Here is a 21,449-nt window from a genome sequence, read left to right on the forward strand (position 1 = left end):
AGATCATAAAACTTTGTTGGGGCTGTTTAAAGAACATTTATCTAAATACTGAAGGTTTGGCTTGAAAGATCCAATTTTGTAAAAACTGCTTGTTGTCAAAACTGACATGGAATAGATAAAAATAGTGTAATGTCCAATAAATGTCCAGTAAGTTTTTGGTGTACCTTGGGCAGCTGATTCTGTAATTTCTATGGCATTTTATAAAGGACCTGGAATTATCTAGAGTGGGGAAAAGCAAACTACTGCTGGCTGTTTTTGTAGAGTTTTATTGAAATACAACTATGCTTGTTTATCATTTATGGCTGTTTTGTGCAGAGATCAAGATGCCCACAATCCTAAAATACTCACTTTCTGGCTCTTTCTGAAATAGTTGGCCTACTGACACTCTGGTCTAGTGATTCTCAAAGTATGTCCTAGATAATCTGGTGGGCAGAACATCACCTACACGTTTGTTAGAAATGCAAATTTTCAGACTACCTTAGACGTTGTGATTCAGAAACTCCTGGTGTGGACCCAGCAACCTGTTTTAGGTGATTCTAATGCCAGAACACTAAATAGGCTAATGAAGTAGAACATAAAGCCCAGAAATAAACCCACACATTTGTGAATACTTGAATGATAAATGACTTCAACAAATGAGTTGGAAGAAGACAGAATTTTTAATAAATGATCCTGGGACAATTGGGTATCCAAATGAAAATATGAAACTGGATCCTTTATCACCTGCCATTCACAAAAATCAGTTCTGGGTAGATAAAGATGTAAATGTTAATGGCAAAACTATAAGCTTTTGAGAAAGTAATGTAGCAATAGCTTCATGATCTTAAAGTAGGGAAGGCTTTCTTAAGACATAGGAAGAGTACTAATCATACATAGAACTGTTGATACATAGTCAGAAATAAACTTAAACATTTATTTGTCACAGGTGCTAAAGGAATTCAGGGAAGGAAAGGGAGGTTGGTCTTAGTAATGGTGTGGTAACAACTGGGTACAGTGCAGATCAATTTGAACCTTGACTCCTACTTAGTATCATACGCAAAAATAAAGTTGGGTTCTAGATCTAAATGTGAAAGGTAAAAAATTAAATAGTTAAAGGAGATTGCCTTCATAAGGTGGGCAAAGATTTCCTAAACAGGATGTATAAATAGCCACTTAATAAAACCCCAACATGGTATATTTCATTAAAATAAAAAATTACTGCGTGTCCAAAGATAGTATTTAAAAAGTGAAAAAGCAAGTCACTGCTTGGAAGAAAGTATTTGCAGTATTTTCAGGGAAAAGGCTATGAACCAGAACATAAAAAGAGATTCAGTAAACATTTTCATGAAAATCAGATATGAATGCCTTTGAACATCATTTTTGACGGTTCTTTATCACTAAAGCAAAAAGACAAGTAAATAATTAGGTTGAATCTTTGATTGAACAGGTAGAATTATATACATAGGAAAGTGATTTTTTAAATTCTGGAATTAAGTTGGATCAGATTATTAGTTTCAAAATACATAAAAATCTAACTTTTCTCATAGTGCTAACCAATTTATATGGAAATAGAAAAAAACCATTGACAATATAATTAAAACCTATAAACTTTAAAGGAGCTTTGAGGAATAAATTTTGTAAGAGTAATACACCTTTATGAAGGAAAGTAATTTCTTGAAGGACAGTACTATAGTATTGAATATGTGGCATAATATTCCAATGAAAAGCCTTAAAATAAAATTATGTGTCCTTTATGAAATAACATAACCTTTAACACAGATTAATAGAAATTACATAAGAATAAATGTGTGAAAATGGCCAATAAAAAAAGTATGGTAATAAGAATTTGTCTTCTAGGTACTAACTTTTCTAGTAAGATACTATAACAGAAGCAGCACAAATTTGGCATAAAATATAAGTGGGAAGTTACTGAATGGAAAAAGATGGCATTTCCCTTTATAGAGAAAAAGGACATCTTAATAAATGAAACAAGTATTTCAAGAAAAAATTAGCGCTTACCTCACACTATAAACAAAAACCGGTTTTAGTTGGAGTATAAATTAAATGTAAAAAATAAAGGTATCAGAAAATTTAGGAACTTATATGTATAACCTCATCAATAAAGGGAACTACAAAAGCTACACTTTGTGTCCAAGAAATATAAATTCATGGAAGATAAACTTTAACCATTAAAAGGTTTATCAAAAGATAAAACATATGCTGGGAAAACAGTTTTATTAGACATGACAAGCAGTAGTTGTGTCTCTAAAAACAAACTATAAATGAATGTGACAGAAAACCTAATAGAAAATGGGCAGCAAGTAAAGGATACAGTTTACAGAGCAAGTGCTGTTTTTGTTTTTTCATTCTTCAGGTAGGTAAGAACACTTGCAATGAAAGTACATCTACTTTGAGTGGAGGTGCTGGGAAATGGGCCCTATATAGACTGTTAGGACTGTGGCTTACTCAGCCTTTTGCAAAAAATTTAAAATTCACCCTTTACCCAGTAATCCCTCCAAAATAAATGAAACTACTAGTATGTAGGGATATGTTCAGTGATATTTTTTTTACAATTGTGTTTGTGTTGGCGAAAGAGTGAAAACAACTTGAATATCCCATTAGTATATTAATGATAGGACTGTATTGAGTGAGTGTACTTGAAATATCTGACTAGTATCAAAAACAATGAATTGACTTTAACTCCCTTGAAGAGATCTCTACAATACTAATTGAAAAAAGTAAGTTGCAGAGCAATATCTCATTTTTGTTAAGGAAAAGAAAATAAACATGACATCGATTTGTGGATAATCATGTGTATATATATTTGTGTGCTTATGGAGCTTCAGGTAGGATAGGAATAAGACTGGCCAAGAGAGAAGGAAATTATTTAACTTCTTTTATACTACTTTACATTGTTTTACTAGTTGGGTTTACATAAAAAATTTTTTTTGTATTGGATGTGGCTAGATATTAGAAGGTAGGAGCTTTCATGTTTCAAGTTTCCTCTAGAAAAGTTTATTCTGTAAAGGAGGCAAGAAGACTTAATACAGCAAGTCATTTTCTTGGACTTTTCAAGTCTTTTTGAGGGTAGAGTTGAATCCCAGTTCTCTGGTTTTCATATACTATTCTTGAAACAGCTTTCCTATATAATGACAAAGAATATTCTGGTTGAAGCTATTGGAGAAGTATATTGTGGAAATCTATGTAACTGAGAAGGGAATCAATAAAGGCCCAGATTTAAATTTTTAGTAGTTGATGTTTTACCCAAATAGCTGAAGTTCTAAGGTTCTGTTTTTCTTTCTGATAGCTCCATCAGGGCACTGTCCCTGTTTCTTACACGGTAACAACAGTGGCACCGCATGGGATTCCACTCTGCACAGGCCAGCACATCCCTGCTTGCAGTACCCAACAGGTCCCAGGATGCTCTGTGGTTTTCAGTGGACAGCACCTCCCTGTCTGTAGTGTGCCTCCTCCGGTAAGTCCGCAGCCCCTCTTTAGAATGGCTAAGTGTGTCGTGTAAGCAAACAATTGAAGAGACTGCCTTTTGTAAAAAGCTTTTCACTTTCAAGTAAAGGGCAATTTTATTGCAAAAGAAGTCTCAAAGTATACTTATAATAACAATTTAATAAAATCAGCTTTAAAACTTGATATATTTTTACATTAATTAAATTTATACATATTTGAATATCCTGAAAATCAAAGCATGTTCCCTCATATATCAACATTATTTATAATTAAACCTTGATAAAGGTTGAGTTGAGGGTACTAACATAGGATATTGAACTAGTTAGTTATAAAGTCTCACAGGCTTTACTGATCAACAGTAATAGTCTCAGCACTTACGGGATTCTAACAGGCACTTTGAGTGCTTGGTGTTACTTATTTAACACTAGAGGAAGCCTGCTGTGGTAAAAATGGTATCCCCATTTTCTAGGTGATGAAATTGAAAAATGTCCCAGAGACAATTAGTATGAGAGAACAGGGATTCACACCCACTTCCTTCTGCCTTTTAAGCTTATGTTTTATCCTTTATTCTACCAACCTCCAGTCCAACCTCCTTATTTCACCTCCTTATTTCGCTGTAATCCAGAGGATTTAAATGACTGTCTAAGGTCTTCAAAGGAAAGCACTTTGCTGAATCTAAATATAATCCTAATATCCTTATTTCAATTTGAGATTAAAAGGAACACATAAACACCAACACTAGTTTAACTTATTTATCCCAAGCTAGGTTTGGTTTCTCAGTAATAGATTATGGAGTCAGTGTACTAAATTAGCAGACTAAAATTATGACAGACATAACATAAGGCACTTAACTGTGAATCGGGCTCTTAATAAGTATAAAAATTCTAGAAATAAAAACATTTCTCTAAGATTGTAAAGGAGAACTTTTTGGAAAGGAAAGCAGTAATACCTGCTACTTCTTCAGTCAAGTAGAGAGGGCTTCCTCTTCTGTGCAACACTTTTCACCCCATTTCATAGGACATTAGGTGTTTTGACTAATTTGTCAGAACTATATAAAATACAGAATTAAGTACTAATTACCAGTATTTTACTAACAGATGCAAAAATACACTTGTTTCATTGTTAATATAGGTTACTAAAACATTTTGGTATTTTGAGGGGGTATGGCAATGATATTTCAATCTCAATGTATAGACTTTTAAAAAATTGTTACCACTGGTTATACATTCTGATACTTTTTAACGACAAATAACACTATCTTTTACAGATGCTTCAAGCATGTTCAGTTCAGCACTTACCAGTACCATATGCTGCGTTCCCACCCCTTATTTCTAGTGACCCATTTCTTTTACATCCTCCTCACCTTTCTCCCCATCATCCACCTCATTTGCCGCCACCGGGCCAGTTTGTCCCTTTCCAGACACAGCAATCACGATCGGTAGGTATCTGCCCTTGTGTCTTTAATTTTCACAGAATGTGTAGCGACCCTAAGAGGCAGATTAATTTAGTAGATGTAATTTGTTACCATTTAAAAACTATAATTTAGATTCTTAAAAGAATCAGGGAATTCACAGACCTACAAAAAAATAACAAGCATATTTACCTACAATTAACTTGCTTTCTTAAATTTTCCTAGTTTTTTTTTTTTTTTTTTTTCTTAAAGGGTGGGGCTTGAATTCACCCTGAGATCAAGACCTGAGCTGAGTCAGACGCTTAACTGACTGAGCCATCTAGGAGCCCTTCTAGTTCTTTTATATGTGTTTTGTATAATTTAAATTTCTTCTCTCATATCGGCAGTCCTGCAGGAAGTACATCTGAAGAAAAATTCAGTTCTGTTTTTCCTTTTTATGTATTTCTGAAATAGAAAGTGAAAATATAAAATTGTTTATACCTGCCACAATAATTTTATTTATTTAGGCAAGTAAAGTAACTTTCTGACCCTCAATCTTTTTTTTTCTTAAGTCCTGTTTTTCTGTATTCTGATGAAAAGAAGATGAGATCGTCTGTTAACATAATTCTGTCTTGGGACTGGAATATAGCTAAGAGGCATATTTTGGAGGGTAGAGGGTTGGAGGAGGGATAAGCACTGTAGAAGAGGAAGGGAGGGCACAGGAAGAAGGTCCAGATATCTTTTGGACTGGCCAAATTGAGCATCTGAACCATCAGGCATGGGTAAAGATTTCAGCCCTGTGAAAGGAACTTGACAGTGTATTCTACAGAACCTAACCATCCTTTACCAAGGATTTATGCACCATGCTGGGTCTCAGGTAGAGGTGAACTTAATGGCTGCTCTCCTGAAAATTGTAGAAGCCAATTTTGACAGAAGTTTGGCTAATCCAAAAAGTTAGAACTACTTCTACAAGAAAAGCTTTTATTAGAATCAGGGCAGGATTGATGCCAAGATGTTTCTTAGTTTCCATTACCTGGGAATTCAAGGTTAAAACAAAATTTAGCCATCACTTATTCCTGGGTTTGGAATCCTTTAAAAGGTCCGGTCACATAACCAAATCAAAACTTAGGTTGTGTTATCACAGTGTCAGCCATCATAATTTCTCTCAACCATGCATAAGCTCCCACATTAAAGTGTAATCACTTATGTTTGAATAATGTATTGATACTGCCTAACTGCAGGAGGAAGTCAGAGTAACATTTAAGCATAAATGTTCATAGCATTATTCCTAATAGCCAAAAAGTGGAAAGAGTTCAAATGTCTCATCAGCTGATGCAGTGGATTATTTTTTTTAACTATAAACAGGAATGAAGTACTATTATACTAAGTACAAGATGGATGAGCCTTAAAAACATTATGCTAAGTGACAGAAGCCAGATACAAAGGACACACATGATTTCATACATGTGAAATGTCCAGAACAGGCAAACTTTGGAAACAGAAGGTAGATTGGCAGTTGTCCAGGGCTTGGGGAGGACTGTAGAAATTGGGTAGTGGACTGCTTGATGGGCACAGGTCGGGGTGGAGGGATGAAAATGCTCTGGAATTAGGTAGTGGTGATGGTTACACAACTCTTGTGTATCTACCGAAATCTATTGAATTCTACTCCTTAGAGGGTCATTTCTATAGTATGTGAATTATACCTTAGTAAAGCTACTGTCAAGAAAAAAACATGCTCTGTGCTTTGATTTTGTACATTGTCTCAGTGTTCATAATACACTTTTGAAGTAGGCTATGAACATGTCAGTTCTGTAGGTAATAAATAATGAGGTTCATGTTATATTATTTATATAAAAGTTACATGGCTGTTTAGTGACAACAACAAGGATCTGTCTGATGTATTAGAAATACAGCATCCTGCCTGCTGAATTTTATCCCTTTTAGCCCTGGTTTTGCTTTATAAATACATACCCTATGTGGGACGCCTGGGTGGCTCAGTCAGTTGAGCAGCTGACTCTTGATTTCAGCTCAGGTCATGATCTCACAGTTGGTGAGATCAAGCCCCGTGTAGGGCTCTGTGCTGACAGCGTGGAGCCTGCTTGGGATTCTATCCCTCCCTCCCGCACTCATGTGTGCATGCTCTTTCTCTCTCTCTCAAATTTTAAAAATAGATAAATATATACTATGCTCAATTTCATCTCTTAAAGATTAAGTGCCTGAAAATTTTGTGAGTAGGTAAGTGTATATGACTAAAAAGTAATTTTAACTTTCATATGATTGACTTACCCTTTTTGTCTCTTTTTTAAGAGAAGTTTCAGATAATAAAAGAACTGTATGGGGGAGCCTGACTGGCTCAGTTGCTAGAGCACTTGACTCTTAATCTCAGGGTCATGAGTTCAAGCCCCACGTTGAGCGTGGAGCCTACTTCAAAAAAAAAGAAAGATATCTTTGAATGGATAGTGGAAATGTTTAATGACGTGTTTCAGAAAGTGTCTTATTGAAATCCAATTAAAGACAGGAAGATACTACAGTCTGTTCACATGTATGAATTTAGATTGATATGAACATGAAGAAATAAATGGCCTTAAAAGTGTTTTGTGGGAAGTTAATTTTTATTATTATAAAACACTCTCTAAACACCAGGTATCTAATATACTGGAAGTATGGTAATATATTAGTTTGCGTTTTTCCTCCCTCAGCCTCTGCAAAGGATAGAAAATGAAGTGGAACTCTTAGGAGAACATCTTCCAGTAGGAGGTTTTACTTATCCTCCATCGGCCCATCCCCCAACATTACCTCCATCAGCTCCCTTGCAGTTCCTAACCCATGATCCTTTGCATCAGGAGGTGTCCTTTGGAGTAGTAAGTTTTCATTCATTGTTAGTAATTTATTACTTGCTTGGATAACTTGCACCTAACTTTTATGTTTTAAACTAGTTGTGTCCGTGTTAACATTTAAGACATGAAATGTGACTTAAACAGTAAAGAACTTTGTAGATATTTTGGTTTCTTTGGGTTTTTTTGTTGTGTTTTTTTTTTTTTTTTAACTTTGTCGGTTTTTTTAAGAAGATAGACTGTTTGACAGATTAAATAGTTGCAAAGGTGGAATGATCTTAAATTGTTTTAACATTTTCCCCTTACAGCCTTATCCTCCGTTTATGCCTCGGAGGCTCACAGGACGTAGTAGATATCGATCCCAGCAGCCAATACCACCTCCCCCTTATCATCCCAGCTTACTACCATATGTGTTGTAAGTTCTGTTTTTCTCATTTTAATGAATTCTGAATTTTTACACCCTTGAGAGTCTTTATTTTATGAAATGAATATCTTCTCTGTGATTTATAATTTAGGGTGTGTTAGATATTAGGTGTTTTTTTTTTTAACGTTTATTCATGTTTTTAGAGATAGAGACAGAGCACGAGCAGGGGAGGGGCAGAGAGAGAGGGAGACACAGAATCTGAAGCAGGCTCCAGGATCTAAGCTGTCAGTGCAGAGCCTGACACGGGGCTCGAACTCATGAACTGCGAGATCATGACCTGAGCTGAACTCGGACGCTTAACCAACTGAGCCACCCAGGCACCCCAGATATTAGTTTTTATTTAATGTTGAGTGGTTGGGGTGGGGGACCATTTAAAGGTGAACTAAAGAGAAGAGCCAAGGACAAGGGAGAAGTGGGAGAGGAAGAAATTTGTGAGCCAGAAAATAGGTTTAACAAATCAAAAGGTAGAAAAATTGACAGTTTTTGCCTCTTACGCAGCTGTCATCACTTGTCACCTTTGATTATCCAGCTTTCGATGCTGCTGCTTTTCTCAAGGGAAGAGAGAAAAGTTATCTGTGCCTTAGAAATATTGTTAGGATTACATTTGTAACATACACCCGTGGGTTAAACGTGATAGTTCTTTTTTTCTCTCTCAGGGAATGAAGTTCAGAAGTAGGCAATTCAGGGATTATTTGTTACCCCATAACTGAGGAATGGTTCTACCATCTTCAAAATTTTATGGCTTTCTCTATGTGATTAAAGATGGTTCCTCAAGTTCTAGCCATTACATCTATACTCCAGCTAGTAAAAATGAAAATGGATCTCTCTGCCCACCTCTCAAGGCTACTTCCTAGAAGTTGCATGTCTTGTACTCCTGCCTACATCCCATTGGCTAGAATTTAGTCTTGTGCCTATAATTAATTTCTAAGAAGGGTAGGAAATGTTGTTTTGTACAGAGGGCCATGCGCCAATATCACACTATTTTGATAATTATAGCTTTATTATAAGTCTTAAAATCAGACAGTATCAGAACTTGGTTCTTAAAATGATTTAAAGTCTTGAATGATCCATATAAAGTTTGAAATCAGCTAGCTTTCTACTAAAGCATATCTTGCTGGGATTTTGGTGTAGGGACTGCATGAAATCTGTAAATCAGTTTTGGAAGAGAGTTGACATCTTCTAGTCCACTCAACAGTATATTTCTTTATTTGTTCATTTAAAAAAATTTTTTCCCAGCAGTGTTTTTAGTTTTTAATTGTATAGGTCTTGTACATGTTTTATTAAACTAATCCCTAATATTTCATATTTTTTATGCTATTCTGAATGGTATTTTTAAAATGTCAGTTTTTATTTATTGCTAGCAAAGTCCGTTTCGTTAAAATTGCCACTGATTAACACTGACCGTTCTTTATCCCTGTAGCATTAGCCTTGTTCTTCCCACCTGTTCATTGAAGTGATGTACCAGTGTATCAATGCTAGTTTTGATTATTTCACTGCAGATCAATGCTTCCAGTGCCACCTGCAGTGGGCCCAACTTTCAGCTTTGAATTGGATGTGGAAGATGGAGAAGTAGAAAATTATGAGGTTAGTAGGTGAACTGTGAGTTTGTTTGCATAGTATTATACACAAAAGAAGTATTTTTTACTCATTCATCTAATTAAACATGTATTAGATAAATCGTTGTACATTTCACAATACAAATATATCAAAAAGTGGTTAGCATCCTTAAGGATATTTCTACATGTACCACACAGCTGTGATAATGAGATAGACTTCGGTCCTGTATTAGAATTATATATAATTCCTTTGAGAGAATGTACATGAGAAAGCAGTGAATTATGATTGGATATTCTGAAAAGATTTTGTGGAAGCACAGTTGTTTAACCTGGCTCCTGAAGGATGGGAAGGCTGCTTTATGCGTGAGATTGAGGTAGGAAAGTGCTGGATATTCTTGAGGAACAACATACAGTTGGTGACTAAAGTGAATATTGCGGGAGGAAGGTGCCGCCCAGGTGCCTCATATTATTGGAGGTTAGGAAGAGGAGGTGCAGTTTAGGGGTTGGAAGGCAGCTTTGTATTGTTGAATGTGAGCGACAGTGTCACTTTGTTTTGATACTGCCAGTTCTCTTTCTCACTCCATCCTCACTCAGTCTCTATTTGGACACTGTGAATAGAAGCTAGAGACAGGTAAGAGACACATACATACACACACATACACAATCTTAAAACACCTTTAGTTTGGTTTTTTTTTTTGGTTTTGTTTTGTTTTTAACACATGTGAAAGAGATCAGGCCAGATGGTATATTCTTCTATAGTTTTCAAAATGGTATTGTGTCATTTTCTTTCTATATACATAGTCACACTGCCCTGACCTTTGGATTTCATTTCTATTTAATTTTTTTAATATTTTATTTACTTTTGAGAGAGAGAGCGAGGGAGTAGGGGGTATAGAGAATCCCAAGCAGGCTCCGCGTTGACAGCAGAGAGCCTGATGCAGGGGTCAAACCCAGGAACTGTGGGATCATGACCTGAGCCAAAGTCAGATGCTTAATTGACTGAGCCACCCAGGTACCCCTCCATTTCCAGATTTCTAGAGAGAGAAAGGGGCTGTAAAGATTTTCTGGTTTTGTTTCTACACTGATGATTTTAGTTTTCTGCAAAGGAGTTAGTTGTCCTTTAGGCATTCTGTACTAAAAGGAAGTCATAAGTCATGTCGCCAAAAAAGACAGCTCTTGATTAAATGATCATTTACCCATTAATGAAAAAAACCGTGATATACTATCCCAGTGTAAGAAAAATATTTTTATTTGGCATTACCTTTCTAAACTATATTTTAGGTTAAATATGTTTGATCTTCTGCAGTCATACTTTAATCCAGTCAAGAATTTTTTGCTTTTCTTGTTTTGACCTAAAATCCAGTTTAGAAAGGTATTCCAGTGCCAAATAAAAAAATACTTTTGCATTCTTGCCTAAGTGCCTTTACTCCCTTTGTCCTTCTGCCTAAGAACTTTCCTCCTCCTCCACATTTTGAAACTTAGCCATCTTTTAAGACCCAGCTAAAAATACTACGTCTATGAAAGGCATTTCTAGTCCATTTCCAGAACCAAAAGAGTTTCTCCCTCCTTTTTGTTCTTAAAGTTCTTACGAAACCATGCATACTGGGGCGCCTGGGTAGCTCAGTCAGTTAAGTGTCCAACTTCAGCTCAGTTCATGATCTCATGGTTCAAGAGTTTGAGTCCCGCCTTGGGGCTCTGCACTGACAGTGTGGAACCTCCTTGGGATTCTCCCTCTCTGCCCTTCCCCCACTTATGTGTGCATGCGCTCCCTCTCTCCTTCCCTCCCTCCCTTTGTCTCTCCCTCTCCGTCTCCCTCTCTCCTAAAAAAGTAAGTAAACATAAAAAAAAAAGAAAACCGTGCAGACTTGTCATGTTCTGCCTTCAGGTGTCTTGCTTGCTAGATCATATAAATTCATTGAAGATTTGATTATCATAGCCTCCACCCAGTAAGGGCTTAATGATCATACTTTATTGAATATAGTTGTCTTAAGTTGTTCTCATTGACCCAAGTGTCCTGTAGTATAAAACAGTTAATACCAGCTATATTCTAAACTTTATGTGCTAATTGTAATCAGCATCAATTAAATTTAACAATTTGCTATCCAACATTTTAAAGGGACTTAGGGGCATGCATGGTGAAGGAGGAGCAATTTATTTAGATGACCCAGTTCTCCAAATAAAGCTGTACCGAAAACAGCATTGTGGCTTCAACTATCACAGCATTAATTATTGAGATTTTGGGAAGTTGATTCTATTCCTCTCATTGTCCATCATCATTTCATTGTTATACATTCTCTTCACCCTGTGGTAGCCTAAAAAAGAGGGGAAAGCAGGATACGAAAGACTGGAAAATTGTAGAATAAAGCAAAATGAGTAATTAGAACCAATGAAAACTGGGAGAAAGGAGGTACTGTTGTAAAATCAGTAAGTGTAATAGCAGCCATATATTGAAACATAACAACTGTCTTAAAATCCATGAGTTCTTAGTGATAACTTCAAAAAATAAAAGAAAAAAACTCATTGGCCTACCCTTTTCTATTTAAATTATGCTACTGAGTACAGTTTCATATGGGGCAGTTGCTCAATATTAGTAATATTTCATCTAATAAATTAAGAAAATGATAGAGTATTACCATTTTGCCATCTTTAATGGATTAATGGTCCTAGGCATGATGAGCCTAATGGGAATAGTTGAAGCCACCAATTTATAGGAAGTACAGGGGACAGGAAAACACAAATCTCGGGTAGGTAGGTTCAGTCAGCAAAAATCAGACTGTGAATTTGTACAAGCCGTTGACCCGGTTTGTTCAACAGAACAAACAGTATCTGAAAAAAGATACTAGAGACCTGTCAAACAGTGGTAAGGTATGGATTGATTTGGATCCTGATTTGAACAACTATTTTTAAAAGTGTTTTCGGAAATAATTGAAACAATGAGAGATGTTTAACATTTAAGGAATTGTTAATTTTTTAGGTGTGATGTTACTGTGGTTATATTCTTTTAAAACTTCTTTTACTTTTGAAAATGGTGAGTCTCAACTTGAGGACAGTTTTACTCCACCCCGGCCCCCAGGGTATTTAGCAACATCTGGAGACAGTATTGGTGTGCAGTTACTAGCATCCAGCAGCTGGAGGCTGGGGGCTACTGCTAAATATCCCACAATACACAAGGACAGCCCCCCCCCCCCCAACCAATGAAATTTTGTCCAGCTCAAAATGTCAGAAGGGCTGAAGTTGACAGATTGTTTTAAAGATATACACAGAACTATTTTATCAATGAAATACAATATTTTACTTTTGTTTCAAAATAATCTGGGATTTAGGAGTGGACAGTACTAGGTGAAATTAGCCATGAATTGTTGAGCCTGGGTAATTGGCATGTGGAAGTTCATTATGCTGTTTTCTACTAGTGTATGTATTAAAAATTTTCCATATTAATGATAGGGTTGCGGTTTTTTGTTTGTTGTAGGGGTTTTCGATTATTGAAATAGAAAACTTAGAGATTAAAATTTTTACTCCTTTTGCCCCCTTTCTAGGCCCTCTTAAACCTGGCAGAGCGACTGGGAGAGGCTAAGCCTCGAGGACTGACTAAAGCAGATATCGAACAGCTTCCTTCTTATCGGTTCAATCCTAATAACCACCAGTCAGAGCAGACTTTGTAAGTACATTTTGCCAACATCACTCTGTGAAATTTCCTTTTTTACCTTTATAAAATAAACACTTGAAAGTCAAAGATAACTTGATAAATAGTCTCTATTGCATACCCTAGGCCTGTTCCGTATGGTAGCCACTAGTCTTGTGTGGCTGTTTAAAATTTTAAAGTTAAGTTTATTGGACTAGCTAGTGATACTGTGTTGGAAGATGTTCAACATTTCTGTCTCAGAAAGTTTTGTTGGACAGTGCTGTTCTGTATTTTGAGGTTGCCTAGAAATTGTTTTTGATTATTTTATTATTAAAAAAATTTTTTTTAATGTTTATTTTTTTTCTTGAGAGAGAGAGTGCAAACGGGATGGGCAGAGAGAGAGGAAGATGCACAGAATCCGAAGCAGGCTCCAGGCTCTGAGCTGTCAGCACAAAGCCCAATGTGGGGCTTGAACTCATGAACCCCGAGATCATGATCTGAGCCAAAGTCGGATGCTTAACCAACTGAGCCACCAGGCACTCCACTTTTATTTTTTTAATGTTTATTTTTGAGACAGAGAGAGAGGAGGAGGCACAGAATCTGAGCTGTCAGCACAGAGCCTGACGTGAGGCTCAAACCCACAAATCATGAGATCACGACCTGAGCTGAAGTCAGATGCTTAACCAACTGAGCCACACAGGCACCCCTAGAATAGTTTATGTAAGATTGAAGAGTCTCATACATGTAAAGATTGAGGTTTTTACCTAAACATTCTGCTTATTATAGTATCTTTAATAACAACTTTATGGAGATATAATTCACATTTAAAGTGTACAGTTTGGGAGTGCCTGGGTAGCTCAGTCAGTTAAGCGCCCAACTCTTCATTTCAGCTTGAGTCATGATCTCACGGCTCATGGGTACAAGTCTTGCATTGGACTCTGTGCTAACATCGCGGAGCTTGCTTAGGATTCCCTCTCTGCCCTTCCCCTGCTCACTCTCTTATCCCTCTCTCAAAATAAGTAAACATTAAAAATATTTGTTTAATTAAATAAAATAAACTTTAAAAATAAAATTTTCGTGATGATCTCTCAGTAGAGCAAAGCACTCTTACTAAATGTCTTAAGGTTATGATTATTTCGGGGTATTGATAGATTACTTTATCTTAAAATTTAAATGACATTTTGAAAAGTGAGATGGTAAATGGTGTTCTAGGCTTCAGTAGTCATAACAAAATAGGAAACCACTTGGTTTTATGGTTAAATGATCTTTTTGCTTTTTTTAGGTGTGTAGTATGCATGTGTGATTTTGAGTCAAGGCAGCTACTTAGAGTTTTACCCTGTAACCACGAGTTCCATGCCAAGTGTGTCGACAAATGGCTTAAGGTAAAGTGATGGTATCTGTGAAGAGAGTAACATTGAATTCTTTTTTACTGACTGTAGTTTTAAATCCATTGCTTGTGGAGGGTGGGTAAGGGGACAAAAGTTTCAATGATTTCTGTGAATGAAGAGAAAACATCAGTAAAAATTAACTACAGTCATTAATGTGGGAGTGATTGTGCAAAACTTGAAAATGAGTTATCTGTCCTTGGTCATCAGTGTTTCCTTTCTCATGGTGTGTGGGGACAAGGCCTGAACTTGACGGGCCATTTTTCTCTTAAGAGTTTACAGGTGGACCTCATTGGAGCTCCTTTGTCAGAGATTTACTTGGGAAGTAAACCTCTAGTGCTTTTTATTTAATTCTGATCATTTTTTCTTTTGTAGATCTGAAAAACCCAAAGGACACAAGTCCTATATTTTATAATAGTAGAATGAAAATATGATGCAGTAAAATAATTTAAAAATGATCAACTGTTTGTTTTTTTGTTTGTTTTGGTTTTGGTTTGTTGTTTTTTTTTTTTTTTTTTTTGAGCATTCTGATTAGGAGATAATACCACTGGGCTAGAGAAGTTTACAGTTTGGTGAGGAAGACAGAGAAGTTAAAATAGAATCAGTCTTTCTCGGTGAGCACAGATTAAGGGTGCCCAGTTTAGCCCAAACCGAACCCTGAAGGCAAAGGGTCTTAACTTTTCAGAAGAAGAAACCCTGTCATGTGGGAACAGAGACTGACCCAAAAATGACAGATTCCGTATGGCTGATAGCGAGAGTGGCAAGAGAAGAGCCGTTCAAAGCTATGGCCAGTGAGTGACCGGCTTATGAGTGTGAGGGAGTGTGGACTTGATCCCAGAAACAGTGTGGAAGGCTGTGCTTGAGATTGTGTTTTAGAAAGACAACTGGCCACTGTTCGGGGACCAGAAAGGGAGAGATCTTTCTGAGAAATGGGGAGATGAAATAAGGGTCCTGGGCTAGCCAGAGAACAGGTTCTGGCAATTGGATGAAAAGAGGAGGACTGATTCGAGAACTGTCAAAATGTAGAAATGGGAGTATTTGATGAATGATGGATGTGGAACGTAGAGCAGGTAATGCTTAGGTTTCTGGCTTCGGCAACTCGAAAAATGGTGGTGCCATTTGTTGAGATGGAGTTTTAAGCTAGTTATTAAATCTGAACTGGTGATAGGTAATCTTGTCAGTGTGATAAAACAGACCTATTAGGAAATCATCAGCTACTAAGTCTGAGTTGGTGGTGTATTTTTTTTTTTAAGAAAGATTAAATGATTACTTTGTACCTTTTTAAAGGAATAAAGAATGTAAAAACTATATGGGAGGTAAAAATAGTTTATTGCTTTTGACGTATTTCATTGTGTAACTCACAATTTGGACAAGTTTTTTTCTCTTTTATGTTTTAGGCAAATCGTACCTGCCCAATTTGCCGAGCTGATGCTTCAGAAGTGCATCGGGATTCAGAATGACCAACCTAAGAGCACAAGTTTAGTTTGGGTGTTCCTCATCACATGTATATACGGACTATCCATTGAACTTAATCTGTGTGGCTTCCAGCCCTCCCTTTACCAAAAGGGTCAATGGACCTTTCTTTGCACTGTGTGACTTAATCAACTATAAAAGCTTACAATTAGTCTTCACAATTATGGGATTGTTATACTAACCGTGTGATTGGAACTCCAAAGACTTTTTCTTTAGCTTAATTTTGTGTGTGCACTAACATTCCCTGGTTTTTGTGTGATCATTCCGAGTGTTGCTGCAAGATTACAGTGGACGTGATCTTTTAGCATGTGCTTTTATAAAAAGTGGTAGCTCCAGATGATATAGCAATCTACCTTATATAGAGCCTTCAGAAACTGTGAGTGGAAATGAATGCAGCGTGTGACTGTTGGTGATAAATGTATCTGTGTGAGAGAGAGAGTGTGCGCAACTAGTTGTGTGAGGGCATGGTCGCTAACGTGTGTCTGAGATCCTATCTACCAGCATGTACCAAGAATGTGTGTGTAGTTTTAATTATGCTGCAATGTATAATCTGGTGTGTTATTTAAACAGCACTAGTACTGTACACTGGTTTTTTCCCTTGTGTTTGCTGTTGCACACTGATTGCTAAGGGTGCATCAATGATAAGCATCGAATACTCCATCCCCTTCCCTCCCAGTGAATGGAATGAGAAAAGCCTTCTTCCTTTGCTTCAGGCAGCTGTCACCTTCTCTTCGTCGGTGGTCCCGAGTGGGTCACTTAAGAAAAAAAGTGTAACAGATTCTCACTCCATGAACCTGATTTTTTGATTCTGTTGTGGGAAAAAATTTTGTACTCTCCAACTTGCTGTTTCCAAAAAGAAGGTGCAATATCATACATCATCAGTTAGCAATATTAGCATTTCAATCAGTGATTTGAATGTTGATGGTTTGTTTTTTTCCTTTACATTTCCAGTAAGCTTCTTACAGGAAGCACCTGTGATTTTTTTTTTTTAATGTTTAGATTTGTAGTCTATTCTGAAGATATTTGAGTAATATATTTCTAAGAATACCGCTCGTCCCACGAAGTCTCACCTCCTTTACTTCCACCAGAACAAAATTTGTTAACTAATTCAGCTTGACTTCTGATATGTTCTTTGTTAAGCTCTCATAGGCAACTAAAATATTTTAAGAAAACTCTATTTCTGTTCGTATTGATTCACCTGCCAACCTCCAATTCTGAAAGTTGTCTAGTAGTGCTTCTCCTGGAAACCCTCATTTCCAGGATGGGTCAAGTGCTGTGACAGCTTGAATTCTTAGACCTGATGTGCTTTGATGTTTTATTGCTTTTAAAAATTTTTTTGTTTGAGAAAAATTTAATATAACAGGTCCAGAATACTTGCAGTATAAATGAAGATTTGATTTTTGTATAAAAAATAATGCTGTAAAACAGGAATTGACCTTCATTTAGTCGATCTGAAATACATAGCTGTGTGGGTTTTGTTTTTTTTTTTATAGGTTCATTGAGCATCATTTAGATTGTTAGATAAGTCATTTTTCCAGCAATGTTTCGATTCCTCTCCTTCTGTTGTATTCAGCATTGTCTGCCTCTTCCTGCAGTTGGTGTCTTTGCTTTGTTCGCAGTAGCACAAGCTGCATAATCCCAGTCAGGACTGTGAGGACTCTTCGCCAGCCTCACTCAGCTCTCAGCTGGCTCTGTGTCAGTTTTCTCCTCAGACAGTGTTAACGACTTGTTACTGCCATGCTACTTGCCTTCCCTTGAAGTCTTCATAAACTTATCCCAGCTTAGAGTTCAGTAAAGTCAATTCACACAGAAGCACAATTTTGCCCTTTTCCAGACACTGTTGCCTCTATCTAGTCATACAAATAGGATTTTGCACACTTTGTTTGCCCCTGTATTTGTCAGTGCATCAGAAATACATCTCAACAGTAGTAAAGTGCACGTTACTTTTAACTCATTGGGACATTCCCCACCTGTTCCTGATGAATAAAAAGTGTGTTAAAGACCAAAATTATTGGCATAATAATCAGCTACATTACAAATCACGTATAGTTTAATCTTTTTTTTAATTAAAAAATCATGTTGAAAATGGCAAAAGCCCATCTTATACATAGACTCTTTTATATAGCTGCAAAAAATTTATATCTGTACAGATCTAACATAACACTACTACACTCAGTATTCATTTTATTGAAGCATGCAAGTAAAGCACTTTTTCTAATTTATATAGATACCTAATTAACAAGGCACATTGTACTAATGACTAGGAAAAGTAGCCTTTTCTCCCCTCCCTCTGACGATGAATTCTTGTCATACAATCCCTTGTCCAGCAAATTTTTGAGAGGCATTTGGCAACTTAGGAGGCAGCAGGGTCTATTTTGGTAAAATCCTGGATTGTCGCACTCTTATGACTGATCTCTCTTTGGGAATGTCTTTCTGTGCATGGGACCCTTAGAGATGTGTACAGACTTGCTTATTAGGTGGGCAGTGCAGATTAGGAGCATATGTGCATGTGCTCTGAACCAGCTCACGCCAGCCACGGTGAGCGCCTGTGTGGCAACCAGAAGAGAAGGAACAGTTGATTTGTGCCCAGCTGTTGCCACCTTGAGCGATGCGCCAGGTAGCAGGCAGATGTTGGTTTGTTGCCTTCTTCCTCTTTTCTCCTAAAACAATATTGGCTTTACCATCTTAACTCTGCTGTGGGGTTTCGTTTTGTTTTGCATGAATAATCATCTTGAAATTTTTTTTTAACTCTCCCCCCCCCCCACCCGCCCCAAAAGAACAAAACAAAAAACAAGTCAAGGCCTCCAGGTATCAAGATCTCATTAGGATTTTCTGTCCTGAATTTTTCTTTTTTTTTTTTTGAGCAAAATCTGGAAAATGTGAACACATATTTAGATTTTATACACTCTCTGAAACGTGATTTATTAAGATTCTTAAATTTGGGCCTCTTACAGTATTTTGAATGAGATCTACCAACTCACTTAAAGAGAATATTTTTCACAGATATCTTTAGGCCTTCATTAGAAAGCTGTTTTCCCCCCTGTTGGTACATTTGGTTACCTCATTTTGCTGTTTGTTTCAGATTATGAAAGCTTACAGGGGTGTTTTTTGGAATCATTTGCTGAGTCATTTCCTGAAATCATATTCCATTGTATCAGTTAACATAGTTTTAAATGTACGTATTATAAATATCTGTAACCAAATCATTTGAAGGCTTGATAAATTTTTAACAAAGTTTGTACATTTTTTATGAAAGTTACTAGTAATGCTTTACTAAGTAGTGCAATGAATTTTTATTTTTAATCCCTGTGCCCAATTTTGGAGTTGAGAGGGTTGTTGGTAATAAATGTATGATGTACACTTAAAACATTTTTTTGTGGTTCATGTTTGTGTTGTGGAAGGGGTAGGGTTGTGTGTGCCTGGAGGGGGGGTGGTAGCAGGGTTCCAGCAGGAAGATTGAGCTGCTAGCAGCCAGATCTGATTTTTAGACTATAATTCAGATTTTGTTTCTGCATTTGTGTAGACGTCTTAGAAACTCAAAAACAACTAGCATTACAACACGTAGAACATAATTCTATCTTCTAAAAAGCCAAGAAGATAGCTGAACGTAGCCACACATGTGGCCTAAACTCACCGAACAGTAGGGCTACATAAGTAGGTAACTAGATTTCTTTCTTTATATGTTGACCATAAGATGCAGGAAAGAAGATTACAGTAGGTAACCAGGCAGAGTTGTCCACATTAGCTGCAGCTTACATCCAACTTCTTGTCAGCATGATAGGGAAAGAGGAGCCTCTTTCATTGTCCGTACTTGTTTGTGTAATTCCTTTCCTTTCACTAAAAAGGAAGAAAATAAGAGTAATCTACTTCCGTGTACATGCTGACTGTGTTACTTGAGAAGGAAAGTAGACACAAGATACAAAAAATTGAGGTGAAATAATAGATCCCACTTCCTTCCATTCCCTCTTTCAGGAAGGATGATGCCCTCTGCCCGGCTCCAGTAGTTAACTGGTAGAGGCATTCAGTAAAGTGACCAAGTCCTGATTGTTTCTCTCTTGTATCCAGCATATTTGAAAGAACGTTTGTGTTGGACTTTGAATGCCTCAAGAAACCCAAAGCTGGTGCTGTCTTACGGCAGAGGCATTTTCTACTCAGTAAATACCGGTGCGCTCTCTCGTGACTCCTTACCTGCAGTGAAGGCAGGAAAGCCCATGCAGCTATTTGAGCCTTTGTAATGTGGAGAGTCCAAATTGAGATGTGCTATAAATTTATACACTGGATTTCAAAGACTTGGTATGAGAAAACATAAAGTGTCTCATTAATTTTTATACAAATCTGAAGGCCTTATAAGCATAGGCCCTGTGGGAGCATTTAAAAGCCAGCTCTCTTTTCCTCTGCCATGGTGATGGCAGCTCTGAGTTCTGAGTCATTACATGGGAAAGAGCTCTCCTAGAAGAAGCCTCGGGACTCAGCAGATTTTCTGTGAGCAGTAGAGGCCCTTAAACAAGGTGTGAAATGTGGACTCTTACCAGGACTTCATCTTTGCCGATTTATTTCCCCCTTTTACAAATCTTTTACATCTTAAATTCTTAACTATGCTTTGACACTACTAAACCACTATTAAACTGGTGTTTAAATGTGTCAGTTAAACATCACTGGATACAATTACTTCTTAACAAATCATAAGACCTGATTTGTACCAAAGGAAAAAATTCTTGTGAGAGTCTGGTCAGATCACTGCAAGTGTTTGGGGTCTCTTGGATGTTTCACATTACTGACTTCTATATAGACTGCTGTCCAATACAGATGTAATGAGCCATATGTAATTAAAGGTTTTTTAGTGGCCACATTAAAAAGTAAAAGGAAACAGTTGAAATATTTTTAATATATTCTGCCTAACCTACCCCAAATATCTCAGCATGTGATTAGTATAAAGATTAATGAGACATTTTATGTTTTCTCATACCAAGTCTTTGAAATCCAGTGTATAAATTTACAGTACATCTCAATTTGGACTCTCCACATTTCAAATGCTCAGATAGTTTTCTGTGGGTGGTAGCCATTATGTTAGGATCTAGATAGCTAGCCTACATAACCTTCAAGAGCAAAGTTTTCTTGTCAATACATTCCCACATCAGACGTTTGCTTAGCCCTTTCAGGATTCACAGCAATTTGAAAGATTATTTGCCAGTCAGAGTTGGGCAGTCTGAAGGATTGGGAGCAGGAAACTTCCAACCCACCCTGAGATGATGGGGTAGATTCCTATCGAGGTTGCCCCATAGTGCATATGCTCTTAACCTCTTTCATGTGGCTCTCTCTAC

The 21,449-nt window shown here is 36.9% G+C and overlaps 1 protein-coding gene across 11 annotated transcripts in view; it reads left to right on the forward strand.

The window, feature by feature from the left end:
- RNF38 (ring finger protein 38) overlaps window positions 1-16,289 on the forward strand; it is a 126,264-nt gene extending 109,975 nt beyond the window's left edge. For all 11 annotated transcript variants that reach the window (XM_053204936.1, XM_027039446.2, XM_027039447.2 and 8 more), the window contains 8 exons: window positions 3,287-3,454; window positions 4,712-4,882; window positions 7,534-7,695; window positions 7,977-8,083; window positions 9,592-9,676; window positions 13,185-13,306; window positions 14,553-14,652; window positions 16,053-16,289. In XM_053204936.1, coding sequence (XP_053060911.1) covers window positions 3,287-3,454; window positions 4,712-4,882; window positions 7,534-7,695; window positions 7,977-8,083; window positions 9,592-9,676; window positions 13,185-13,306; window positions 14,553-14,652; window positions 16,053-16,115 — 978 coding nt within the window. In that variant the 3' untranslated portion in view covers window positions 16,116-16,289. The remainder of the gene's footprint in view (window positions 1-3,286; window positions 3,455-4,711; window positions 4,883-7,533; window positions 7,696-7,976; window positions 8,084-9,591; window positions 9,677-13,184; window positions 13,307-14,552; window positions 14,653-16,052) is intronic.
- The last annotated feature ends 5,160 nt before the right edge of the window (window positions 16,290-21,449 follow it).

Source organism: Acinonyx jubatus, chromosome D4 (assembly GCF_027475565.1).
Source record: "Acinonyx jubatus isolate Ajub_Pintada_27869175 chromosome D4, VMU_Ajub_asm_v1.0, whole genome shotgun sequence".
In the NCBI taxonomy this organism is placed as follows: Eukaryota; Metazoa; Chordata; class Mammalia; order Carnivora; family Felidae; genus Acinonyx; species Acinonyx jubatus.